This window comes from Encephalitozoon romaleae, chromosome VI (genome assembly GCF_000280035.1).
Source record: "Encephalitozoon romaleae SJ-2008 chromosome VI, complete sequence".
NCBI lineage: Eukaryota > Fungi > Microsporidia > Unikaryonidae > Encephalitozoon > Encephalitozoon romaleae.
The window spans coordinates 104696-129892 of NC_024901.1; the positions used below are offsets into that span (position 1 = coordinate 104696).

Sequence of the window (25197 nt, forward strand, 5' to 3'; positions counted from 1 at the left end):
TCTCAAGGAATATACTCCAGGTAGTCCCCACAAATCTTACAGTACTCCTTTTCACTAAGTTTTCTAATCGTCTCCATCACACTCTTCTCGTCACTTCCAAATTCCTCTTCAATCGCTGCGATCATCTGAGATATCTCCACCCTCTTTCTTTTCTTCAGTATCCGAGTAATCCTAGCTTCTAGAATGGCGTCAGGCACCCCCACTGTTTCCATCTCTCTCTTAGCCATAACCCTCGCAAACTCAATTTCAAACAAGTCTACAATCTCTTCAGCTTCTTCCATCTTCTTTTCCATCCTCCCAGAAATCAGATTCTGTTCGGAGTCCAGAAGACAAACCTTGTCCTTATACTTGTTCCTTATGTAATTATACTCTTTGTGAGAAAACATTCTGTTGAGTGAGATAACACCATCCATACATATAATAAATCCATGCGACAGGAGGTACTCAAGGTTCCCCTCAAACCCAGACCCTCCAACACATCTTTTTAAGTCAGGTATCTCTCTGTCAACATTCAGCCATAGCATTATTAGTAGTTTGTCGGTCCCCATCCGGAAGTTGAACCCATTCATTGAAAATATCATCGGTGACAGGCTATGGCAGCATACCAACTCCCCTCTTGGGTAGCTCATCATCTTCGGTTGGGATACAATTCTCCAGATATCCTTCAGAGGCTGCGGAAGATTCTCTCCGCTTGCCCGCAGGTCATAGAATCCCTTTGTTAAAAACCTTGCTTCTGTAACCAGTTCACAACCCTGCCCAGCTATATTAAATCCACTCTTTACACTGCTCACTTGATTCTCATACATAATACTTATGGCCCTGTTAATGGTACCCCCAAAATGCTTTTGCATCAACGAAACCAGCATTCCTTCTTTTTTCAGGTTTCCCCTACATCCTAGCATCCGTTTTCGGGCATCCTGTGTTATCTTTTCGACAATCGCTTCCTTATTGGACATAAGGCTTGCAAACACAACGAGAGCTTCCATCTCTCCTTCCATCTCCTCTCCCTCCCTTATTGCTCCATCAATGTGCTTGTGAACCTCATCTTCAAACCCAAGCCTTCCGGAAATATACAGATGTTTCCTTATCTCTTCATTTAGATATGGAACAAGCTCATCTTCATTCATGAGGTTCTCTTTCATTTGCTTACAGACCCTGAGATATTCTAAAGTCAGGTCTTTAAGACTTCTTGCCTCAAGTATCTTCTTTCGAATAATCTCCTTGTACTTCTCACTAATCCTCCCCATGTACTCAGGCTCCATGAAATGAACAATCTTCACATATAACTTAAACTTCTCAAACCTTTCCATTTTCCAGCCAAGAAGCTTCAAGACATCATCAAACCTGTCCCGAACCCTGGATACAATCTCTTTGTATAGCTTATTACTGTCTGGATCAAAAACCTTCGAAGCTATGTATATCTCCAGATACACCCTCTTCAGAACCTTATTGATATCTCCACTAAAGTCCATTGATCCATGGAATCCATCAAGATATCCCTGTACAATGTCCTCATACACCGATGACTCGTCACAAAAGAATAGCATTCTTTTGAGAAGTCGGACAGCCTCTCCTAGTCGCAAGAAGTTGTAGTCCCTGCTACTTCTCGAGACCCCGATCTCAAAGAAGATTATCTCCCTGGCTTGACTCATGATCCTTTCCATGTACCTTCTATAGAATATCGTATATCCTAGGGCTTTGATGTCTTGAATATGCCCATCCCTCCTCTCCACGCTGATCCTGATAAAGTATCTTTCCAAGTACGAATAAGCCTTGGCCACAAGGTCTAAAGCATTTGAAAACTCCAGCAGTTGGCTGTGAAGAGTCTTAAGGGACGTAAAGCATCTGAGCCGGTCCACATACGATAGAAGAACCTTCTTCAAACTCTCATAAACCTTTGCTCCCTTGGTTTCAAATGTTTCCGTCACTTCTGTACAGTGGTTGTAGATGATGTCATATACTTCTATAAAGTCCTCAGAAGAAGATGCCTTGCGACACCAAAGAAGTGACATGGTTAAGCTCTCCAATCTTTCGAATTCCTGTGTCCCCATTCTTGGGTGATACTCAATAAACATAAATGGTTCCTCAAGCTTATGAAATTGCCGCATAGATCCAAATATATTCTAGAAACATCAAAGCAAAAACATGACATTACATCGAGTTTATTTTCTCTTTTATCATATCTGAAAGATCATCTGGACGAAGAACATGAAACTTCCTCATCTTGGACAATATGAATATATTGTAAAGATCATTGTATTCATTTAGAAAGTATGCCAATACGCCCTCCTTGCTTTCATTTCTTCTTCCTTGTTTGATTATCAGTGAGCTTTCCAAATACAGATAATGGAACTTCACATTGAATAGGACTAGTCTAAGGAATGTGACGATGTCTTCCTCTTCACTTAGAGACCCAACCATCTCCCTGATGTATTTCCCAAGGCTTTTCCATCCTCGGATAATGTCGACCGTTTTATATCTGCTACTTTCCTCCATGTATCCCTTTATATACATCATAATTACCTCCATGACCATCTTTATTCCTTTGTGGGTGGATTCTTTTAGCACAGCATCAACCCTGGATCTCAGATCCCTAGCCTTTTGTATGGACGGGCTCGATTCCACAGCCTGGCGTCTTTGGAAGGTTCCATAACCAAGTCTATCTATCTCCGGGTTCTTGAAGACGCCCGCTTCGGCCAGCTTTTTTATCCTGAAGTATATAGAGTCGTCCATTGGGGATCGAAAATGGTTGAATGGGGATTATCTTATAGGTCATAGAGAAGAACCTAGGATATGATACTACTCTAGACGATATCTTGAAAAAATTTGAGCCCCAGGAAAATGGTAAGTGGTTACGATTAATTTTAAGACCAATGCAAAGGGGACTAGGAACTACCACAAGAACTTCCAAGTGAAGAGAAGAAGAAGGCGTGAAGGGAAGACCGACTACAAGCACAGGACAAACATGATTCGACAGGACTCCAACTCCTATGGATCTGTGAAGCATAGACTTGTTGTACGGGTAACTAACAGCAAGGTCATCTGCCAGATTGTCGGGGCATATATGGAAGGAGATAGGGTTATGGTGTATGCCGATTCAAGTGAGCTTCCTAAGTATGGAGTTAACTTTGGGCTGACGAACTACTCTGCAGCATATGCTACTGGATTTCTTATTGGAAGAAGGGCACTTACAGCCTTATCTCTCGATAAGATATATGGTCCAAAGGAGATTGACGGGTCTCATAGTATTACAAAGGATGTTGATGGAGAGAAGAAAGCATTCAGGGTATTTCTGGACGTTGGACTTGCAAGGTCTACAAAGGGAGCAAAAGTGTTTGGAGCAATGAAGGGAGCATCTGATGCAGGACTGAGCATTCCCCATAGGGAGGTGAAGTTCTATGGATACAAGGAGGATGGAAGCTTCAATGCACAAGAGCTACATGACAGGATATTTGGGTATAATATTTCTGAGTATATGCAAGAGCTTAGGGAAAACAACCCAGAGAAGTACAAGATCCAATTTTCTGATTATATTAAGAAAGGTATACAACCGGAAGACATTCCACAGATCTATAAGAATGCCTTTGATAAGATTGCAGAGGATCCTATAAAAGAGAAGAAAGAAATAAAGGACTACTCCGGATTCAAGAAGTACAAGCAGGCAAGACTTACATATGAAGAAAGGAAGGAGCGAGTGCAAGCCAAACTTTCTGCAGCTGAGGGAGAATAAATTCTTTTTATTTGAGTACTTGATTTCGTTGTGAATGTGTACATGTACTATGGCGCTCTGGATACTAAAGAAAAGAGAAGGGGGGGCCCTGGTACCAATCTTAGACGGTGTGGCACAATGGCAGCGCGTCGGATTCCAGTCCCGAAGGTTCTAGGTTCAAATCCTAGCTCCGTCATTTCTTTTTTCTTTTCCTAAGACCTTAGCCGTGTCTTTTATCTCCAATGCCCAAATACACCATTCCAAACCACAGTAAATCCAAACAAAACAATCCCTTATGATGGTAGACGAACACAAGGATCAAGCCCTCAGCTTGTGCCCAAGCCAGAGGGAGTATGCTGTCTCTTCCATCTTCACTAAAGCCCAAAAGAAATTCAGTGGGGCATTCACTCCTGGTGGAAATCCACCAGGGGCCAGAATCCATTTTGTTCCAAAAGATGTCTGGAAGTCGATAAAAGAGAATTTGGCCATAAAATGCAATGCCGGCCATCGATTTGAAACAAAAGACAGCAGGAAGGTTGTCTTCGTTACTTTCATGGTCGATGAGCTTGTCCCCAACACCACTGCTCCCAAGCCAGACAAGAGTGTGATTGTTAGAGTCGGATGGATATACTCAATACTCAAATCTCTTGCCAACATTAGTGACCCTGCTCCTTGTGAGCAGTCTGGTTATGGAAGTGAGATGAAGAGGTCTAGAAAGGTTATTGATGTTCTTGCCAATCCAACAGACAAGCTGTTTGATATAGTGCCGCAGATCATGGGCTTCCAGATTGGTATAGATGAGTTCATGAGGAACTATAGGGTCTTGGGATCCAACGACAGGGTGCTTCATCCTCTGGCGAAACTGGGAGAGTTTTCTGATGGGAATGTGCTGAAGATCTCAAGAATCATCAGAATGGGGGATGGAAGAGTTCTGTCTGTTGACGATCATATGAAGAACATAACCCGTGGGCTTAAGAACCAAGGAAACACATGCTTTATGAACAGTGGTCTTCAATGCCTGATGAACTGCTGGAAGCTCACCGAATACTTCATCAGTAGAGAATATGAAAAGCATTTAGTTAAGCACAAGCCTAACTATGTGTCTCTGGCCAATGCATACTATGATCTGATTGCCCAGGTATATGATGGAGGCCATGAATCTGTAACACCTGCAGGGATCAAGAGAAGTTTGGGAGCCATATATGAGGAGTACAAGAGGAATGATGAGCAAGATACTGTGGAGTTCATTACCAAAATACTGGACATTCTACACGAAGGCCTTTCAACCCAAGTAGAATTCCACCAGAAAAAGGAGAGAAAGGGGTGGTGGGAGTACAACAGGTCTATCATCACCGACTTGTTTTTCTTCTGTCTGAAGTCTACATTGTCGTGCAGGGTCTGTGGAAGAAGTAAAGTATCGATGGAACCTGCGATGTGCCTTTCCCTGCCTGTTCCACACCCCATGGAATATAAGAACAACATTGTATTGTTTTATGAGTCGAGTAGAAAACAACCCAAAAGAATATATGCTGACAGCTCTATCGGCATCAAAGAACTTAAGGAATTACTGTATGCCAAGTATGATGTTCTAGGAAAGGTTGCATTCATATGGTATGACAGTAACAGAAACATGATTGAAGCTTCGGATGGTGCCATCTTGAAAGATATCTCACAGACCTTGTTCTGCTATGAGTATTTTGAGGGCATAGAGTACTGCTGGGTTCATCTGAAGATCAAGAAGTTATTTATGAACAAATCTCTCAAGTTCAATGTCTTGATCAAAGCCTTTGCTTACAATGAGTCCCTAATGCTCCTGGAGATTCGAAGAGCCCTTAGTTATCTTGTCCAGAAGGGATCGCAGGATCTTCTGGAAGACGAAGACATATCTCCCTATGTTAAGCTAGAGTTGCCCAATCAAGGAACCAAGGAGTTTATGGCCAACTTCCCTGTAGTGGCAGGGATGAGCAAGGCACATGAGGGAAAGAGGCTGTTTAATGCCCTGGATGACACTCTAGACACTATACAAACCGTAAGCCCCCCTCCGGCTACCCTTGATCACTGTCTGGATAGATTTCTGGAAAGAGAAGACCTTCATCCATCAGAGCTTTTGTACTGTGAGGGATGTGACGGAAAAAGAATGTTCAGTAAGAAGATGGATCTGGAGAGTCTTCCGACATACTTAATAATCCAGCTGAAAAGATTTCAGTATGTCAACTCCTTTCCTGTAAAGATCTCGACCCTGGTTGAATACCCTCTTAACAGATTCCATCTTGGGGATGCTGAATATATGGTCATGGGGATATGTAACCATGACTCCGAGACGGCTACATCAAATGGACATTATGTAAGCTATCTGCGGAAGGATGGATGGTATCTCTGCAACGACCAGAAGATTGAGAAGGCTGATCGAGTTGATAAGGAACACACATATGTTCTTTTCCTTGAGAGATGTGGTTAGAATAATAAATGCCTGTATTTAGCTAAGTTGTTTGTGATTTATCTTCGGGAAAAATATTGGAAGAGGCTGTGTCCCTATGGGGTTTGAATCGGCGGAAAGTGTTGGATATGTAGACTATTTCGAGAGGCTTAGTTCCTTGTTGGAGACAAATGATGAGTGTCTTGTGAAAAAGGTAATGGATGTGTTGTGTGGAGACGGTGCGAATAAGCAGAGCGTTATCGAGGACGTTATTGGAAGAGGACTATCGAAAGAAAATCTCTCAACGATGATGGATCTAACGGAGTGTTTTCTTTGCAAAAGAAGAAGGGAAATAAGCTTTGAGGATGTAGAGCTGTTTGATATTCTGTTCACGCAAGGAGAGAAGAGGAATCTTCTTGAGATGATAAGGAAGAATGTGGATCTTGAGAAAGAACTCGCCAAGGCCTTGTCTGGGTGGAAGATGTACTTCATGAGATGGATCATTGATAATAGTCGGGTGTTTGAGTACTTCCTTGTACATCAATTGTTTCCAGATAAGAGAGTAGAGGCCAGAAGATTGATTCAGGGTGAGAATGGAAGTATGGGATTTGTCAAGTACATGGATAGTGACGGATTGAGTTTAATGAAAGGGAGTAAAGTGATTGATTTGGAGAAGACGTCTGATGTGAACAGTACGCATGCGATAAGAGGAGAGTATCCTCTGGGATCGAGTGTGAGGTATGAAGATGGGGTTAAGATTGTTTCTGTGCCTGGGAGGAGTGTAAGAGTCGAGTTTGACGGGCAAGCACCAGACAATGTAAAAAGGCTTTTTGGAAATGATTTTATGTTCAACTACATCCAAAGTGTGGTTCAAGATTCTATATTGAAAAGGAATGGAAATGTTCTTGTGTGTGCACCTACGGGAAGTGGAAAAACTGTGATAGGAATAATGTCTATTCTTAGGGAGATTGAAAGGAGGGAGAGGATACGGGTGGGATATATTGTCCCCATGAAAGCGTTAGCTAGGGAGATGTGCAAAACAATTAGTAAGGCACTTTCTGATCACGATACTGTTGTTGTGGAGCATACTTCTGATGTCTATTCTGGATATAATCACTTGGAGAAGGCAGGAGTGATTGTATCCACTCCAGAGAAGTTTGATGTTTTGACAAGGAATACAGACCTTCAGTTTGATCTAATGATCATTGATGAGATCCACATAGTCGGGGATACAAGAGGTGGGGCGATTGAAGCCATTGTAGCAAGGATGTCTATGGGTGGAGGATGTAGGATTGTAGGCCTCAGTGCAACACTTCCAAACTACATGGATATTGGCAGATTCATTAGATGTGACGACTCTGATATTTTCCACTTTGGACCTGAGTTCAGAAAGAGTGCCATAGACTATGAAATCATTAATGTTGGAATGAAAGAAAGAGAGATGAGCATGACTGTTGAGAAAGTGTTGGAGAACCTCGAATCCAATGGGCCCATACTTGTGTTTGTTCACTCTCGGGGCGAAGCTCTTGAGGTTGCGAATGAGATTAAGAGATATATGGAAAGGATGGATAGCCCCGAGGTGGATGTAAGTCCAAATGTTCAAGGGCTTCTAAAGCATAGGGTCGGGATTCACCATGCAGGGTTGGACAGAAAGACAAGGGTAGCCGTCGAAGATTTGTACAGAGATGGAAAGATAGATGTAATGGTGTCCACGGCTACTTTGGCATGGGGAGTGAATCTACCTGGAAAGACCGTGATAATAAAGGGTACTGAGGTGTATGATGCTTCCTATGGATGGAAGCCTGTCAAGCAGATTGAAATGATTCAGATGTTTGGAAGGGCGGGCAGGTTCGAGGATGATAGATGTAAGGGGGTGTTGATATCTAGCAAGGAAAACGAATTTCTTGTTCAACGAAGTATAGACTCCAAGCTCCTTCCTAATCTATGTGACTGCCTTAATGCCGAAATAGTTAGAGGAATGAGAAAGTTTGAGGAAATGATAGACTGGTTCAAATATACCTTCTATTATACAAGACTTGTGAAGATGAGTAGAGAACCTGGAAAAATGGTGAAGGATCTTGTTTATAGTGCTCTAAGACTCTTGGAAGACTCTGGACTTGTTATCCTAGAGCCATGTATATGTCCTACAACAATAGGCGAGATTTCATCCAGATACTATATCCACTATAGAGATGCAAAGAGATTGTTTGATGAGGTTTCGCAAATCATGATGGAGTCATCTTTATTCCGGATTCTAGAGAGAACAAGGGAATTCTCTGACCTGAAGATTGATCAAAAAGAGATGGAAACACTCAAGGAGCTTGTTCCCATTCCTACTGAGTCTCCATTTGGGATTCTAGTTCAATGCTACATAGCCAACAGAATGGACTCGAGTTCTCTATCACAGAATCTCTGCAGGATGTTCAGAGTATTATTTGAGATCGGAATAAGAAAGAGGCTCGGAATCTCCAAGATGATACTAGGGTGGTGTAAGGCTTCAGAGCACAGAATATTTCCATACCAGACTCCTCTGAGGCACTTTGCTTGTGACAAGGATGCCCTCAGGAACTTGGAGATGAAGGAGATTCCTTTTGGAATGATAGAGATATTAGGTAAGGAAGGGCTAGACGAGATAGGTGTCTGTGGAAATAGTATAATTGAATATCTGAAGTATGTGCCTAAGTTTAATATCTTACCGAGTCTTCGGGTTTCTGCACTAGGACATTATATTGTAAGCATTGGAATTGAGAAAGCGTTTGACGACAGTATGATACACTCGAACACATATTATCTTTTCATAACAGACTCAATGGAAGAAAAGCTTATTGTTTATGATGCAATAATATTTGAGAGAGGATGCGAATACATAAGCCAGAACTACGGACTGTGCACCAGCTCTCCCTTTGTAAATGTTTGTCTATTGTCCAGCCACTACCTATGTCCCACAGAGCCCATTCCGTTTGATCTAAGAAATACCTCTAGATCTGCACTCTCTATATTTAGTGCTGTTTGGGAGTCTTTAATGATGAAAAAAGTGTCTAGAATGAATAATTACATTAAGCTAGGGCTCTTCCACAATGAGATTAGTACGGAGGTAGTTATTGTACCAAACTATTCTGAGAAAAGAAGATTGATGCTGTTAGGCTACAAGCCATACACATACGAGGAGTTTGTTTCTTGGAGGGTCTCCCCAAGGTCTGCTACCATTCTGGAGGTTCATGATATAGTTTCAAACCATCTTATAGAAGCCTGTATAGTGCAGTGCATCATGAAAAACATCCAGATGGTTCTAGCAGGTCTTCCGTTTACAGTGGGTGGAGGAATTGAATTGATTGGAAGTGTTGAGAAGAATCTGAAGGAGCCTAAGGTTGAGATATATGAATCCTCTATTCTTGGATACCACGGGATGCTTTCCAACTTTAGAACCAGATTGTCTTTGAATACACATAGATTGAATATGGAGAAGTATTCATGTCTCATAATCTGTTCGACATCAAAGGTAGTTAAACACTTCAAAAAGTTTTTTAAAGATGCAAGAATTGCACTGGAATATACAGGGATCAAGAATGGAATGTACTTCACTACAAAAAGGACGGTTGATTTATGGATAGACCGGAAATGGAATCCTCAAGTGGACCAGATTCATATGATCGGTACGGATTATTACGACTATGAGACTTCATCTTGGGTTGACTACTCACTTGCAGATGTTAAAAGATACTCTCTTCTAGGTTCAAAGGTATTTCTTTACCTGAAGCAGAGCAAGAAGGCACTTTACTTCAGCAGCGAGAACATTCCTTTGTATTACTGCTCTTCCGGAAGAAGAGAGCTTTACATGTATTCATATTGGCTAGGGTGTGAACCTGAAAAAAGCATGGAGTGTCCTCTGTTTGTCAAAGACCGAGAGTTAACCCGATACGGGATGGTTCTGTGCAAGTATTGTGTCGGGATGGATACAATTGAGATGTTTAATGAGAGAATCAAGGACAAGATGGGGCTGAAAAGTATCCAGGCTCTTGTATGCAGGGCCTCTGAGGCTGTTCTGGACATGGATACTGATGAGTTTGAAGCGTTGTCTAGAGCTGGGGTTGATCTTTCTGCAGGAAAGGTACATGGAGTGATTTCGTATGTACTAAGGATGAGTGGAGGAGATGAGTGGGTCTTTCAACAGTATGAGGACAAGATACTTCCCGTAATGCATAGGCTGTATTTGTGTACTGTTGAGATTTCATTAGAGAAGATGTGTTTGAAAACAGCTTTCAATGCAATGTTTGGGCTGCAGAATATGATGAAGGTATTTTCTGAAAATAAGGACAAGTTCTACAATGCAAAGCTTTGTGGAGGGATTGTGCTTATTGAGGTTATATCGATGCCTAGAAGTCCTATGGGATGCGCTGTGTTCTTCTTATTTGATGGGTCGAAGGAATCAAGTATTATGTATGCTGATTGCCCAGGGACATATTCTATTTCCTGGAAGCATGGGAGCTGTTATGTGATGAGTGACAGCTATCCTGGGTTTGAGACGATTGAGGATGGAGGCATAGAAATGGCAGGTATATGATCATTTTATACCGAACTATTAAAGATGGAGGCCTAACCCATGGGGTAATGAATAGAAAGGAAAACAAAATAGTTACATCTAAGTACACGGCAATGACCTTTCTTCCACAGAACATGTACCACCAGCTGTCGAGGCCATCAAACCTGTTTTTTCTGCTGACTCTGATTCTCTTATCTATCCCGGCAATATCTCCGTTCAGCCCTTTCACCTATCTTTTGGCATTTGTTGTTGTTGTTGGAGCATCGATGATGAAAGATGGAGTTGAAGATTATAGAAGGCACAAACAGGACAAGGCAATAAATGAGAAACCAGCAAATGTTGTGAGAAGGAGTGGAGATGACGTATATGTAGAGAAGATCCACGTGGAAGACATTAATGCCGGAGACCTTATATTTATAATGAAGGACCAGGAAGTGCCTGGAGATGTTGTTTTATTGAACAGTAGGATGGAGACGAAGGATGGGGTCAAGTGCAAGAACTATTGCTTTGCTGAGACAAGTAATCTGGATGGAGAAACCAACTTGAAGAAGAAGACATCGCAGCATCAAGTAAAGTGTAAGGAAGAGGGGATGGAGGTTGAGTTCTGTGGGGAGGTATTAAATGTATGCAGCTGTGACAAATATTATATGAAGAATACATCTGAGTTTATTGTTGAAGACACGGGGGATTTGTTTAACAAGTTTGAGTGCCAGGTGAGTATTGAGGGGAAAAACATTCTATGTAATGAGAAGAATGTCCTTCTAAGGGGATCAAGAATCAAGAATACAGAACGTGTTCTAGCCATGGTGGTTTGTGTTGGAAAACAGACAAAGCTAGGCAAAAGCCATTTCAAAGCAAAGGTGAAGATATCGCTTTTCGAGAAAAGCATTGGGGACTTTATATTTGGAATATTCATGATATATTTGGGGATTCTAACACTGACCTCAGTCCTCGGAGCTAGGTTCCTCAAGAAAGACGGTATTGAGTATTTGTACTTGAACGAGTATCTAACTGCAGACTCACTGAAGCAGACAGGGACAAACTATATTCTCTTCAGTTACTTGATTCCTCTGTCCCTATTTGTGACTCTCGAGGTATCCAGAATGTTTCATTCGATGTTTATATCTTATGATGACGAGATGACTGTCGATGGCATCAAGTCTGTTTGTAGGAATTCGAACATAACAGAAGATGTAGGGATGATTGAATATATTCTAACAGATAAGACTGGGACACTTACAAAAAACTCCATGGTTTTCAAGTATTGCCATGTGTACAACTCTCCAGAGCTTATTTCAAGAGAAGACTTGAAAGAGCACTGCCTCAGCATCGATCTTTTGAATGATCTCAGTCCCGCAGCAGAGAAAAGAAGGTCTCGGATGATGTTCATACTTGCACTCTTGTGCTGCAATTCCATCGAGCCTCTTAATAATAACTTCGAGGGGATTTCACAAGACGAGCTATGCATTGTTCAGGAACTAAGGAATCAAGGATATGTGCTTATAGAACGAGACGAAAGATATGTTGTATTGGAAATAAACGGAAGAAGAACCAAGCTGAACATAATGATTTCGTTAGACTTTACTTCGTCAAGACAGAGAATGTCGGTTGTGATGGAGATGTTGGGAAAGTATATTCTATTCTGTAAAGGTTCGGACCAGAAACTTCTTGGAGATAAGAAAATGACCTTTGAGAAGGGGGATACTGGAACAATCAAAGCACTTATAAACAACAACTCTGAATATAGATCTCTTGTTGTTGGGTACAAGGAGCTGGATAGAAATGCTTTGGAAAGGATGAGGGAGCAGTACAACAGAGTCTCATTGAAAAACAAGTTTTTGGAGCAAGAAAGAGTGTTTGACTCTGTGGAGGAAGGAATGGTCTATCTGGGAGCAACATTTATAGAGGATGAGCTCCAAGAGGGTGTAAGAGGTACTATAACCTCTCTCCGGGATGCAGGGATCAAGATATGGATGATTACAGGAGACAAGAAGGAGACTGCAATTAGCTGCTCAGAAGACTGTGGGATTATCCAGAAGAATAATGAGGCTCAATCGCTTGTGGTGGATGGCAAGGAGTTTCTGAATAGACTTACAGGCCCGGACATTTTTGAATACAGATCGATTGTGATATATAGAGCAACGCCCTACCATAAGGGAAAGATAGCCGAGAAAATAGTTGAGCTTGGGAAGAATACGCTTTCTATTGGAGATGGGAACAATGATGTTCCTATGCTCACAAGTTCTCATGTCGGAGTGGGGATCATGGGAAAGGAAGGCACACAAGCAAGCCTGTCTGCAGATTTTGCAATTCCTGAATTCAGGCTTCTAAAGAAACTCATACTTGTGCATGGAAGATATAATCTCATAAGGTTCTCAAAGATAACACTTAATGCATTCTTCAAAAACATATTCTTCATCTCGATACAGTTCATGTACAATTTCTTCAACGGATATTCTGGGAAGCCTATATACAACAACTTCTTCTTGAACTACTACAACGTCCTATTCACCTCCTTTGTTCCTCTGTCCATAGGACTTTTCGACAAAGACAAGCCAGAAAACTACCTGATGGCTCATCCTGAGGACTACAAGAATGCGAGAAGATTCTTCAGTAGACCTTCGTTTGTATTTGGATTTATATACACGATCCTACTTGGGATTGTTGTGTTTTTACTCTCTGTCGGAGTTGTATATATAAAAGACATGGTTAGCAGGTCGGGGCTTGTTGGAGGATACATACTCCTAACAAACTATTTTTCAATAGTTGTCTTCTTAGTTGTATTATCCACACAGATCAGGGAGATCTCTTTCTTTGTTATATATTCATGGATAGCAATTGCATTAAGCATTGCTCTTAACTTCATAACTCTTTTCTTCATCCAGGAGCTGGACGTAACTGCAAACAACGCGGCCTTCAATCTATTTTCCTTGCCTGTGTTTTATCTTGTTACCCTATTTGTACTTTCGGGCACATTGCTTGTTGATCTTGTCATAATGAGGATGCTTTCTGCTGTAAAGAAGAGCAGAGGATGGCCCTAGGAAGAAGGATTCTGAGTGTGGTTCCTGTGACAGGAAAGCCTAAGTAGTTAAGTAAAATTTTGGTATCCCCTGTGATGAAAGAGAGTGACAGACAGATATTTTTCGATGTCAATGCCATCTACAGTTCTACAGAAACAAATGATGAAGAAGTATCTGATATGTTTGATGACAGTGCATTTGGAGGTTCCTTTGGAGGAGAAGACTTTCTCAAACTTGAAGAAGAGCTAAAGAAAGTAAGAAGCATTAAAAAGCCATAAAAGTGTTTACATCATATTGTTATTACATTGTGAATAAAGAAAGTTTTCCCTTTAATGACCTTTTTATTTTGTACCTAACAGCTCTTTTTAAACAATGCAGCTATCCCATGTCCTGCCCCCACACAGAGGGATGCCACCCCATATTCCCCCAACGACTCGTTTTCCATAACATTCAACAGCGTGCAAACAATCCTTGCCCCAGAGGCTCCTATAGGATGCCCAAGAGCTATGGCACCTCCGTACCTATTAACTTTATCCTCGCCAATTCCCAGCCTTCTGAGGCAACAAAGGACTTGGGACGCAAAAGCCTCGTTTATCTCGAAGTATGAAATTTGATCTTTCTTAAGATTATTCCTGTCCAGCAGTTTCTCAATGGCAACAACAGGCCCCAGCCCCATATCCCTAGGCTTGAGCCCTACAACAATAAAATCAACAAATTCTCCAATAACTGGGAGCCCTAGCTCGTCAGCTTTTCTCCTTTTCATCAAAAGTATTGCTGAAGCACCATCAGACAGCTGCGAAGAGTTAGCAGATGTACAAATTCCATCATCCCTGAATACTGGTTTCAATTTTTTGATCACTTCAAGTAATGTCTCCCTTATTCCCTCATCATCCTTGATGTTTTCATCTCCGACCTTCATTTGAATTATCTCCTTGAGAAGGTTACCTTTCTTCATGGCTTCAAGAGCCCTTCTTTGACTCATCGATGCATATTCATCAGCTTCGTCACGTGTTATGCCATAGGTTTTACTCAGCATCTCAGTAACTTCTCCAAATGAGAGAAAGCAGTCTCTAGCATCTGTAGATGTCTCATTTCTGCTTAGGTTGTATTCCTGAGGCAGTCCATAAGATGACATGGATTCAAATCCTCCAGCCAATCCGATTTCTATCCTTCCCGATTTAATCTTTTCTGCAATAAGCCCGATAGACTCCATCCCAGAGGCACATAACCTGTTTATAGTCATAACAGGCGTCTCAGCGGGGATTCCAGCCCTTAGGGCACCTATTCTTGCAGCTACACTTCCTTCCATCGAAGATAGGCAATGCCCAAGAACAACCTCTTCAATAAGCTTTGGATCAATTCTGGTCTTCTCAATAACACCTTGGATGGCTGCCGTAATAAGCTCGTCATTCTTGAGACTCTTGAGCTTGCCTTTTCCCGCCCTTCCAATGGGTGTTCGAAGTGCACATACAATAACAACCTCTTCTCCTGACGTCATGGCCGCTAGGGCCTAATACTATGTCTTTTATCATCCGGACACTTCCTCAACCCAGTACCGAGAAAAGATTGTTTACTCACATATAAACAACTAAACCAAAACAAATAACATGGCAAAGTCATTGCAGACCAAAGTTAAAAGTTCCTTCTCAGGCCAAGTGATCGAAATTGTACTTATAGCAATTCTATCAGTTCTTTTATTCAATAGAAAAGCATCCATAACAAAGGATGAGGCAGAATTCACACGGAGTCTTAGATCCTATGCAGCTGGGAGATTCTGCTTTTATAGAAATCTCCCACTACCAGCCTTGATGTCTTATGGGTTGTACAAGGTCTCTGCATACCTGAATACTCCTTTACTGTCCCTGGCATTGGAAAGCCCTAGACTGACTAGTCTTTTTCTCTTTATAATGACCATGACTCAGATACATTGGTTAGCTAGAGAAACTTACAGTAGAGTACCATCATGGATAGTAGCAACTGTCCATGTAATTGGACTGCTTGTCAACACACATATCATATTCCTTACAAATGAAATGTTTTCAATATATTTTCTTGTAAGTGGGATTGTACAGCTAAAGAAGAATCGCACTACCACTTCCGGATTCCTGATAGGCCTTTCAATAGCATCAAGCTGGGCTTCTCTGTCCATCCTGCCTCCTCTTATGATATTTTATGGGCTCCATCTGTTTTCATTCGTAGTGAACCCTGCAAACAGAATAAGAAAAGCTGTTCTGAAGCTTGCCAAGGGGATTGCAGCCTTTATACTTCTCCCAGCCTCTGTGTATACTCTGTCGTTCCTTATACATTACTCGATTCAGCAGCAGTATACAGATGATGCAGAAAAGTTCTCCATAGAATTCCAGGCAACACTCAAGGGAAGTGTCCAGGAACCGGCCGATAGATATCTTATGGATAGAAGTATAGTTACGATCTTTAACCAGAAACATCTCACATATTTAAATATGAAAGGAGGGACACCCTCATGCTCTGACCAAAGGACTGAAAGCTCCATGTGGATGATGATCAAGGTTCACCCAACCAATTCCACTGGAAATGTAGAGGAGGAAGGCAGATACATAAATCATGGGGATCTCGTGAAGCTGGTAGAGCTTGGGAGCAGTATGTGCTTGAGAGTTTCTAATGAAGATACAGAAGACAAGTTCAAGAAGGTTATTGGATTTACCCAACAGGATAATGAGGCTGACGAAGAAGATATATGGCAGATAATTGGGGATGGGCCAGTCGTTAGCAGAAGCTCATTGATAAGGTTCAGACACTATAAAACTGCAATGGACCTGTGTGTAAGGAACCTGAGGAAGTTGGAAGAAGAAGCCAAAAGAAATGGTGTAGAAAAGGTTGTGGGAGGATCTTTGTATAGTGATAACAAGTCAAGGCTATTTTACATTAGCGACAATAGGAACCATGATTCTTTCAAGAAGAACTTTAAAGATGGAAGGCCTAAAGAAACAATCCTGAGCTTTCCTCAGAAAAGTTTTATCCAGAAGATGGTTGAGCATCATAAAAAGCTTATGAAAAATCCCAGGTGGCAGTGGAACCTGATAAGAAGGTATAGCGTGTTGGATCTCAAGAACGGGGGGACCTACTTGATGAAGCATGATGTGCTTTTCAACGCCCTTGCAACGATATCTTCTTTTTTGCTTCCTGTAGTACTTCTGTTGAACCATATTTGTTGGAAGAAATATGGAAAAGGACTTACAACTAGGAGAGATGACTTTTTTGTATGTATAATGTACTTCTTTGCGATTCTTATGGGATTTATGATTGATGTTGGCAAGGGACTTACAGAGACCCTGAAGGTCTGGATGATGTTGAGTCTAGCATTCCTCCCTGGTATTAAGCCTGCTCTCCTTCTCTTCTCCATTTTCTTATCTTCCTCCATAAGTGTTCTGAGATAGAGATTGCAGATTAAAAAGATTATTGTTCTCATTTACATACAGACTTTATTTATGAATACAAAACAGACGTTTTCTTCTATTCCATGAATTACCTGGCTCCAAACAATTTTGTGAGATGCAAATCTTTCCGTTTGAATGGCTCAACATTCCAAAGGTCTTGGTCACTGCATCTCCATAAATCTCAAGAAACTTATTGTGGCACAGCATTATAGGCCCCTTGTTCATTGCCATTCTAATCTTTAAGGGAAGAAACTCTGTTTCTTTGCCTTCCCTAACTCTTTTCGTAAAAGCATGCCTAAAGTTAAAAGAAATGCACTCGATCTCCCTATAAAACCTTATAGAGAAATCAAGCGCATTTCGAATATCCGTAAACACCAAAAAGAAGGAGTCTCCCTCATTTCTTACCTCTAGACCCCCATATGCTTTGCACAAACCCCTAGCAACTTCATCATGTACCTCAATTGTTCTGTGCATTGCATCAGGAAAACAATTCCAGAGACTCGTACTGTCAACAATGTCAGTTATGACCAACACAAGGTCTCCCTGAAGGAACCTTTTATGGATTTTTTGAGGAATATACTTTTTGTAGCAAAGATTATCAGAAAGTACTTCCATATTCTTTGGCAGAAGAATTGCCTTCCTAGCCTCCTGGGATTCCTTCTCCTTACTCCTAGGAACTAGCATACATCTTACCCCATCGACTATGCCCACTTTGAATCCACAGAAAACAGACCCAAATGCCCGCACCGGATTAACAACCACATGTATTATATACACAATCATCTGCGTGTTCATTTTGATGGCGTATCCCATGAGTTGAAGCATAAGTATCATGCTATTACTCCACATGGAGGGTCCTTTATTCCATTTGCTTTTATTTTGCCGTTTTGACAGATAATTTTGACTCAATTCTAATTTGTGAAATTAAAATTTAATCCTCAATTACACACTTCTGATGATTAATTCCCCCCAGACTGGGCTACGTTAAGTCCGTAACATACTCTTAACGTCCTTAATTAGAAATATGAATCCCAATGTTTCCAAACAAGGAAATCAGCACCAAGGCGGTACCAACAAAATGTAACAGAGAAGGCTTCATTCCACCATCCCACGAATAACTCCAGGCCGTGTTCTGCTCTCTCCTACGTACTCTTTCACGACTCCTACTCTGAATCCTATGGCTAACCCTCTTCTGTCTGCTAAAACCCCGCATATCTCCTCTTTAAGGCAGTTACTATAAGTAATTCTGAGTCTTCTGTCAAGAAACAGAATATTGTTTTTGCAGTCACTAACAACAATCAAATCGTTCCATACAGTGGAGCCTCTGATGTTATGTGGAAGCTCTGTGTACGACACATCTTTTGTGTCCAGATCCAATACAAGGACTTTTTTGTTAAACAGAGATATCACCAGCTCTTTTCCAAGAGTGGAGATTGAGACTATAGCCTCTTTCAAAAATATCAGACATGAAAATTTATCCATCACTACCTCATTGATCTTACCAAGTACAATATTCATCACTTCAGACTCTTTTATGGAAAACACCTTCCCGTTTTCAAACGACAGAAACAACCCATCTGTGGCTGCCACTCCACATGTACACATTCCATTAGTGGAGATCAGCCTGACCTTTCTGATTTCAGCATTCCCCTTCCTAATAGAAATGATCACGAGCTTCTCATTACCTACAGTCAAAAGCCAATCTTTATATACAATAGAAACATCTAGTGATCCTTTTGATCCAATACGTTTGGTCTTATTTCCGTCTAGGAATCCAATATCACTTTTTGTTATCAAGACCCAGTACCCGCTGAAACACTTAATATCCACTATCTCTTCATCCATACGGATCTCCTTGACAATTCTTCTTCTCACCCTATCCCATTCAACTAGGATGCTTGACGTGGCAACAAGAAGAGTATCTGTGTTTAAACCAAAGGCCTGAATACTACCAGGATGCCGATATGTAAATAAATCCTGCTTCATATCCATCTGCCAGGAGTTTTTGGAAGGAAATATATTAATACGGTTTATTTGGATTTCTCAGAAATTTCTAAGGAAGTATCTAAATCCTGTCTTCAGTAGCAACACATAAAGTAGCTCTTCTGGATTAGACTCTTCGTTAACCTTAACCATAAGAACAGAGTGCCTTGGAGAATAGAAAAAGTATCCTTTGCTTTTCAAGTTAGGGAGGAGAAACTCATCAATGAGAGGTACTCCAAACAGGAACGGCTGCATTACCTTATCTTTAACCTCAATAAACCCTGGCTTGTCGGAAAGGCTGAGAACAAAGTCGTAGTCTTTGAAAAACGGCTGCAATAACTTATACGTTTGTAGACGGAAACTCTCATCAAAAAGCCTAATCTTCTGCTTCACAACAGCCTTCTTCAGCCCATTCAACCTCTGGATGATCTTCAGGGGCGGGGGTCTTACAACCACTATATCATGCTGATATACCACCTCAAACCTCTTGTTTTTATTTTCTGTAACCTTTAAAGTCTCTAGATTGAGTGTCAGCCCCTCCAGCTTGACCTGGTATCTCAGAAACTCAATGAAAAATCTTCCAAATGTGCTTATTTCCCTTCCCACCATCAGGCATATCAGTTCTACAAGTCTGTCGTCAAGATATACAGGAAAATACCCGTGGCAGTCCAAAAACATCTTAACAAATCTTATGTTCTTCTTGAATATATCAGACTCCTGGGCGATGACCTCAGATATCCGGGTATTGACCCTAAACTCTGCTCTTCTGTCTCTTCTTATCATGATCTTAAACTTGAAATACGAGCACCTATACTTCAAAAGGACATAGCTATATCCAATAGCACTTCGGTACTTGCTTTTTTTATATATCAAGCAGTATAGGGCCGTCTTCGCGCAGTCAAGGGCATCCTCATCTTCTGGCCAATTTGCATGGGATCCACAATGGAGATAACACTCATGGACATTCGTTATCGATGTGGCCATGTGCATTGCATCACTATCAATTATTTGCACAGGAAGTCTTATCCTCTTGATGTGTTCAAGAATCTCAATGTACTTCGATCGCTCATCCTCCATAATCCTATGCCCAAATATTATTTCATTCCATTCGAAATCATCAATCCTGAACTCTTTCAGCCCTTTAACCAGTAGGAAGTATGGAATCGTACTTTCCGGGCCACTATAACCTGCTGCAGGGTCATATCCCCTGTTACTAAGCCTTATCCCAATAAAATGCCTACTTCCTGAAGTTTTGACATAGACATACCTGGCCCTTTCTCCATATATCTTCATAATCTTGTCCTTGAGCTCTTTGTCACAATACAAGGACTTCTCGTCATTCAAGCCCACTTCAATATCAAACAGATATTCTCCGTTAAGAATAGACCTATACATCTCGTCATTCTTCCCTAGATGCATCAAAAATACAGTATATATGGAGCTTGGTGGCATAAACTCGTTTATCTTGTTCGATAGAGTAAGCTCTTCAATCACAGAGTCCACATCCAATTCTATCTTGTATTCCCCAAGCCTATCTTTTATATACTCTTTGATTCCCTTCATAAACCGAATGGGTCAGTACAAACGGAAATCTAAATCAAAGAAACATGCCTCTAACTCTATTCTCCATAAGAAACAGAAAATAATCTTTAATCGTGGAAATCAGAGATAACATTATCGATCTTAAGAATCATGGTGACAAGCTGTGTTGCCATTTGGAACTGCCTGATCTTGCTACTCAGTGCATCAAAAACACCCAGCTCCTTCATGTCTTGTTCTCCAACTCCAAGGCAATCAACCCCAAGATAAGAGTTCTTGCTCTCCATTTGTAACTTTCGAAGGCCAGATGAATATTCAATTGGATTGTACCCACTGTTTCTTGCCAGGCAAAGTGGTATCTCTTCCAATGCTCTTCCAAATCCAAGAAGGGCTTCCCGCTCCTCACCAGAGTATCCTTCGGCTGTCTTTTCCAAAGCAAGAGAACATGACATCTCGGAAGACCCTCCTCCATAAACTATCTTGCTATTGGTGAGAATATTCCTTACAGCACAGAGAGCATCCCGGACGGATCTCTTTGCTTCCTCAATCACTAAATCATTTGCTCCTCTGACAAGAATCGTGACAGCCCTACTATGCTCAGAATTCTCCACAACAACAATCTTGTCGTTCTCTGTTCCAAGGCTTTCCTCTCTAATTTCTGCATTTCCTATGTCAGATTCTTCCAGATCTTCAAATCGTGCTATTATCGACCCTCCAGTATGAACAGCTAGGAGTTCAAGCTCATGCCCTCCAACCCATCTTACGGCAGGCAGGTCGTTTTCCATCAGAAGAGAATTGGCCTCATCGTCAAATCCCCATTGGCACATCACAACATTAGCTCCACTCTTCTTGACACTTTCTATCATCTCTACAAACTTTCTTTTCTCATATTCTTCCAATTCCTTGTATTCCTTAGGATTAGAAATCACAAGACTATGCTTAGTCTTCAGCTTTGGAGGCTCAAAAGGACAGCTTAAAAGTGCTATTCTTCCATCCTTGATCTCCTTCTTCATTTGAGGGTGGCTGAACTCTTTGTTAAGCACAACCCCTTTGACAAGAGTGGTATCAGATATGTCCCGCCCTACCTTGCTTTCAATGCTGATTAGCTCGAAGTCAAGATCCTTTCTTTCCATGTCTGCAACCATCAGAACAGCTGAAGTGCATATCTCTGCAAACTTCTCAAGAGACTTGTAAACTATCTTGCTTCCCAGGCTCGTTCTTGCTGCCTTCATCATCGTTTCCCTTAGATCAGATATCTCCTCAGAAATCTCAGACAGGTGCTCAATTGCATATTCTAAAGCTAGCTCAAAGCCCTCGGATATCTTAATCGGGTGTATCCCCTGCCCAAGAAGAACCTGGGCCTGGTCAAGAAGTGCAGAGGCAAGCACAACTACACTAGTCGTTCCATCTCCTATCTCTTCGTCTTGGGACTCGCTTAGTTGTACTATAAGTCTTGAAATCGGATTCTCAGTCATCTCCATCTCCTTGAGTATAGTTGCCCCGTCATTGGTCACAACTATGTCATCATCCTTGCTTTGCAATATCTTATCCATCCCCGTGGGTCCTAGAGAGGTCGAAAGAAAGGTTGCTATGGATTTTACAACCCCGATGTTTGCAAGAATGCATTGGTTCCCCTTTGTCCTGCATGTCTTGTCCTCATCAGTTATTTGAAATGTCTGACCTAACTCATCAGTTAGAAGATCTGACATCGACTGGGGTAATTTTTTCCAGGCCACTTTTCCGCCAAAACCTTGGACCTACTTTTCCAGTATCATCTCATAGAATCTACTACATTCATATCCCTCATTAATCCTAAACCCGTTTCTCTCGTAGAACTTCAAACCTCTTGAGTTTTCCCTGTATACATACAAAACTATTCTTCTTACAACCTTGTCATACTGTTTCTTGCATTCATCCAGCAATAAAGCACCAATCCCTAAAGACCTATGTTCCTTCTCCACATGTAGCTCAAACACATATGTTGTGTCCCTGGAAAACCGGAATGTGATAAACCCTACAGGAACTTCCCCAACGAAGCAGAAGATGTAGTTGTTGTTTTTGTTTTTCAAAGACTTGGCTTTTGAGAACTTCATCAAAGGACTTCTACAGTATCGGCCCAGATTGCTGACAACAAGATTCACGGCCCACTTCAGAAGATCTTTGCTGAGCCTTTCTATTTTCAGGACTCTTCTCTCCATTGAAATATTTTGCTAAGGCTTTCTTCCCTGCTCAAATCCATGGAAAGTCTGAAAATCACCGTAAAGGAACTGCTTAGAAAGACAGAGTCCCAAATAGATAAGATAGCCTTCCTGCATGCAAATCCAACCCAGGCTAGAGAAATAAAGAGGACAATTGACACTTTGGACAATCCTCAGGAGCTTCTTAGAAGATGTATTGCAAGGATGGATAAACTGAATTCACTGATGAATCCAATGAAACACACCATTTCTACTATTCCATCCATAGAAGAGCAACTGAAGTACTTATATGAAAGGAAAAAAGCATTTGATGAAAACAAAGTCTATACTCTTCTTGCCAAAAACAAAGTCAATGTAATGCTTTCTAACAAAAAAGCAGCATTCAAGAGCAAGGGAAAAACATTGAGCTATGAATTCAAAGAAAAGCTTACAGGATTCCTAACAAGGAGAGGTTGTGCCTCGTGGAGTGACGAGAAAATAGACGACTTCATCAGTTCGATGATGAAATAACTTCTCATAAACCGTCTTATTGAGTTCTAAGCCTATTTATTTATCTTTCTTGTTTCAGCTACGTATTTGGATCTGCATTGGATAGGATTCCTTGTCATCACATGCGTGCTTACGCCCCGCCAATCCCCCTCTCCATATATCTCCACTCCCTCAAAGAGTCTTTCCTTCTCATCTTTAGTCCATTTTCCTTTTTGGACATTCTTGTTGAGGAAATAAAACCTCATAGCACATTCCTTTCCTGTTCTTGTACCAACTATTTTCGACACATATCTCCACTTCGAGAGCCCGTACTTCTCTACGCCTTTCTCTAGGAGCCTATCCTCCTCCAAACTCCACATCTTCGGTGTAGATATGCTATTCAACCGAAGATACTCTGCAAACACTTTTAATGGCTTACATCCCATTTCCTTGGCTATTTGAATCCAGTCCTTCCCCTCGTCACTCATATGTTTAACCGTATCCATGTCACTCTTGCAAAGCTTCTTATCAAAATCCTCTACTTTGTTAATCCATCTGTTGAAGCATTCATTCCTTGGAATGTTGAATCTTATAGATATCTCTTTCCAGAAAGGATCGTTGAGGTCAAACCTCATGCAGTTCTTTGTTGCCTTCTGGAAGTCCTCATCCAGCTTCATGTCCGCATCAACGAATAAAGAACCAGTCCCCTTTATCTTCGGTTTGATAACCGTACTTCTGTACGAGCATTGCTTCTTTATGTCTCTCAGCCTCTTCAAGATCTTTTCTATCTCTATGTAGTCCATATACAGCTTTTCTAACCTCTTGTCTAAAGCCCCCTTTTCTAGCATTGGGCTGCATCATTCATTCAATTTTCACTTCAACTGCCTAGGAATCCTGCTAAGCCCACATCCAGCTCCGTATACAACGTCCCCTTCACCACTCTTCCTAATCTCATATTCAAACCCAAAGAATTGCCTCAGCAAATCTAAAATAATCTTTACATCCGAATCAACCTTTCCAACCCATAGACTTCCTATACTTGGGGATGACAAAGACATCAAGGAGAGAGCAAGGTAAAGAAGCTTCTTATCAAACACTCCCCCATGTCTAATGCTTCGAAGAAGATCTTTGCAAGCAATCGTCGCCGTTTCTTTTGGTGTCAGTCCTTCCCCACTCATGACTGAATAGTAAATTCCGTTCTTCGATTCCGCGAAAACAGCACATTGGAACCCAGGAGAGGGCCCCGAGTCTAATCTGTTCGACATGTTCGAAAAAACCTTTGTGTTCGAGACATCCCCCATAAGCTCCTTGATCCTTTCCGTCATCTCCTTGGTGGGAATAGAGCTCACTCGACTACTCAATACCAATCCTCGGATCTTGACAATCTTCTCTAACCTCTCCAATCTAACGGTCGAAATCTTCCCAGGGCTATCTACAGTAAACACAACCTCTCCCTTTCCCACAGGCCCAAAGCCTCGCTTCTTAACGACAACCTCACATTCCTTGACTCCAAATCTCTTCAACACATCAAAGTGAGCAATTCTAATCAAATCGGTACAGAGCTTTCCGTTTGTTATCCCCTTGAACTTTATCTTCAAGGGCTCGATTACAAAAGGACATAGAACAAGAATCGGCTCTATGTACAGAGAAATCTCCTCCTCACATTGGATAGCAACTTCTCCTCCTTTCAATGATCCAGGTGTGAAGGCCATATATCCTTCAGACAGAGAATAAGCTGTTCCATGAGATATCTTCTGCAATAGCTTAGCAAAGGACTTCGCCATCTTCTGCCTTCTCTTCACCAACACCTTAACCTTGCTCTTAGACAGTAGGCTATATACAAGAATAAGCTCTAGACTCTTCTCGCAATCAAAAATCATCTCATTCACACAGTTCATCTAGAGGGTT

At 41.4% G+C, this 25197-nt stretch overlaps 16 protein-coding genes and 1 non-coding gene across 17 annotated transcripts; 7 read left to right on the top strand and 10 right to left on the bottom strand.

Annotated features, from left to right (window-relative positions):
• Positions 1 to 2: 2 nt before the first annotated feature.
• On the bottom strand, positions 3 to 2108 carry EROM_060820 (Cdc53 cullin-like protein; the record flags this gene model as incomplete). The annotated part of the gene is made up of 1 exon (XM_009266397.1): positions 3 to 2108. One exon carries the CDS (start codon positions 2106 to 2108, stop codon positions 3 to 5), a length of 2106 nt encoding a protein of 701 aa, XP_009264672.1.
• A 43-nt stretch (positions 2109 to 2151) lies between these two features.
• EROM_060830 (hypothetical protein) lies at positions 2152 to 2733 on the bottom strand (the record flags this gene model as incomplete). Its single annotated transcript, XM_009266398.1, has 1 exon — positions 2152 to 2733. The coding sequence occupies one exon, from the start codon at positions 2731 to 2733 to the stop codon at positions 2152 to 2154; it is 582 nt and encodes a 193-aa protein (XP_009264673.1).
• A 108-nt stretch (positions 2734 to 2841) lies between these two features.
• Positions 2842 to 3730, top strand: EROM_060840 (60S ribosomal protein L5; the record flags this gene model as incomplete). Its single annotated transcript, XM_009266399.1, has 2 exons — positions 2842 to 2844; positions 2870 to 3730. 2 exons carry the CDS (start codon positions 2842 to 2844, stop codon positions 3728 to 3730), a joined length of 864 nt encoding a protein of 287 aa, XP_009264674.1.
• Positions 3731 to 3846: 116 nt separating this feature from the next.
• Positions 3847 to 3918, top strand: EROM_060850. Its single transcript has one exon. It is a non-coding gene; the product is annotated as a tRNA-Trp (tRNA).
• Positions 3919 to 4004: 86 nt separating this feature from the next.
• EROM_060860 (ubiquitin carboxyl-terminal hydrolase) lies at positions 4005 to 6167 on the top strand (the record flags this gene model as incomplete). Its single annotated transcript, XM_009266400.1, has 1 exon — positions 4005 to 6167. The coding sequence occupies one exon, from the start codon at positions 4005 to 4007 to the stop codon at positions 6165 to 6167; it is 2163 nt and encodes a 720-aa protein (XP_009264675.1).
• A 76-nt stretch (positions 6168 to 6243) lies between these two features.
• On the top strand, positions 6244 to 10686 carry EROM_060870 (pre-mRNA splicing helicase; the record flags this gene model as incomplete). The annotated part of the gene is made up of 1 exon (XM_009266401.1): positions 6244 to 10686. The coding sequence occupies one exon, from the start codon at positions 6244 to 6246 to the stop codon at positions 10684 to 10686; it is 4443 nt and encodes a 1480-aa protein (XP_009264676.1).
• Positions 10687 to 10733: 47 nt separating this feature from the next.
• On the top strand, positions 10734 to 13706 carry EROM_060880 (phospholipid-translocating P-type ATPase; the record flags this gene model as incomplete). The annotated part of the gene is made up of 1 exon (XM_009266402.1): positions 10734 to 13706. One exon carries the CDS (start codon positions 10734 to 10736, stop codon positions 13704 to 13706), a length of 2973 nt encoding a protein of 990 aa, XP_009264677.1.
• Positions 13707 to 14037: 331 nt separating this feature from the next.
• Positions 14038 to 15183, bottom strand: EROM_060890 (3-ketoacyl CoA thiolase-like protein; the record flags this gene model as incomplete). Its single annotated transcript, XM_009266403.1, has 1 exon — positions 14038 to 15183. One exon carries the CDS (start codon positions 15181 to 15183, stop codon positions 14038 to 14040), a length of 1146 nt encoding a protein of 381 aa, XP_009264678.1.
• A 109-nt stretch (positions 15184 to 15292) lies between these two features.
• EROM_060900 (dolichyl-phosphate-mannose protein O-mannosyltransferase-like protein) lies at positions 15293 to 17101 on the top strand (the record flags this gene model as incomplete). Its single annotated transcript, XM_009266404.1, has 1 exon — positions 15293 to 17101. The coding sequence occupies one exon, from the start codon at positions 15293 to 15295 to the stop codon at positions 17099 to 17101; it is 1809 nt and encodes a 602-aa protein (XP_009264679.1).
• Positions 17102 to 17146: 45 nt separating this feature from the next.
• On the bottom strand, positions 17147 to 17950 carry EROM_060910 (class 3 adenyl cyclase-like protein; the record flags this gene model as incomplete). The annotated part of the gene is made up of 1 exon (XM_009266405.1): positions 17147 to 17950. One exon carries the CDS (start codon positions 17948 to 17950, stop codon positions 17147 to 17149), a length of 804 nt encoding a protein of 267 aa, XP_009264680.1.
• Positions 17951 to 18196: 246 nt separating this feature from the next.
• Positions 18197 to 19093, bottom strand: EROM_060920 (hypothetical protein; the record flags this gene model as incomplete). The annotated part of the gene is made up of 1 exon (XM_009266406.1): positions 18197 to 19093. One exon carries the CDS (start codon positions 19091 to 19093, stop codon positions 18197 to 18199), a length of 897 nt encoding a protein of 298 aa, XP_009264681.1.
• Positions 19094 to 19144: 51 nt separating this feature from the next.
• Positions 19145 to 20647, bottom strand: EROM_060930 (hypothetical protein; the record flags this gene model as incomplete). Its single annotated transcript, XM_009266407.1, has 1 exon — positions 19145 to 20647. One exon carries the CDS (start codon positions 20645 to 20647, stop codon positions 19145 to 19147), a length of 1503 nt encoding a protein of 500 aa, XP_009264682.1.
• An 86-nt stretch (positions 20648 to 20733) lies between these two features.
• Positions 20734 to 22332, bottom strand: EROM_060940 (T complex protein 1 subunit epsilon; the record flags this gene model as incomplete). Its single annotated transcript, XM_009266408.1, has 1 exon — positions 20734 to 22332. The coding sequence occupies one exon, from the start codon at positions 22330 to 22332 to the stop codon at positions 20734 to 20736; it is 1599 nt and encodes a 532-aa protein (XP_009264683.1).
• Positions 22333 to 22380: 48 nt separating this feature from the next.
• On the bottom strand, positions 22381 to 22821 carry EROM_060950 (putative zinc finger protein; the record flags this gene model as incomplete). The annotated part of the gene is made up of 1 exon (XM_009266409.1): positions 22381 to 22821. One exon carries the CDS (start codon positions 22819 to 22821, stop codon positions 22381 to 22383), a length of 441 nt encoding a protein of 146 aa, XP_009264684.1.
• A 39-nt stretch (positions 22822 to 22860) lies between these two features.
• EROM_060960 (hypothetical protein) lies at positions 22861 to 23331 on the top strand (the record flags this gene model as incomplete). The annotated part of the gene is made up of 1 exon (XM_009266410.1): positions 22861 to 23331. The coding sequence occupies one exon, from the start codon at positions 22861 to 22863 to the stop codon at positions 23329 to 23331; it is 471 nt and encodes a 156-aa protein (XP_009264685.1).
• A 32-nt stretch (positions 23332 to 23363) lies between these two features.
• EROM_060970 (MYB-like transcription factor) lies at positions 23364 to 24137 on the bottom strand (the record flags this gene model as incomplete). The annotated part of the gene is made up of 1 exon (XM_009266411.1): positions 23364 to 24137. One exon carries the CDS (start codon positions 24135 to 24137, stop codon positions 23364 to 23366), a length of 774 nt encoding a protein of 257 aa, XP_009264686.1.
• A 24-nt stretch (positions 24138 to 24161) lies between these two features.
• Positions 24162 to 25187, bottom strand: EROM_060980 (RNA 3'terminal phosphate cyclase; the record flags this gene model as incomplete). Its single annotated transcript, XM_009266412.1, has 1 exon — positions 24162 to 25187. The coding sequence occupies one exon, from the start codon at positions 25185 to 25187 to the stop codon at positions 24162 to 24164; it is 1026 nt and encodes a 341-aa protein (XP_009264687.1).
• Between the last annotated feature and the right edge of the window lie 10 nt (positions 25188 to 25197).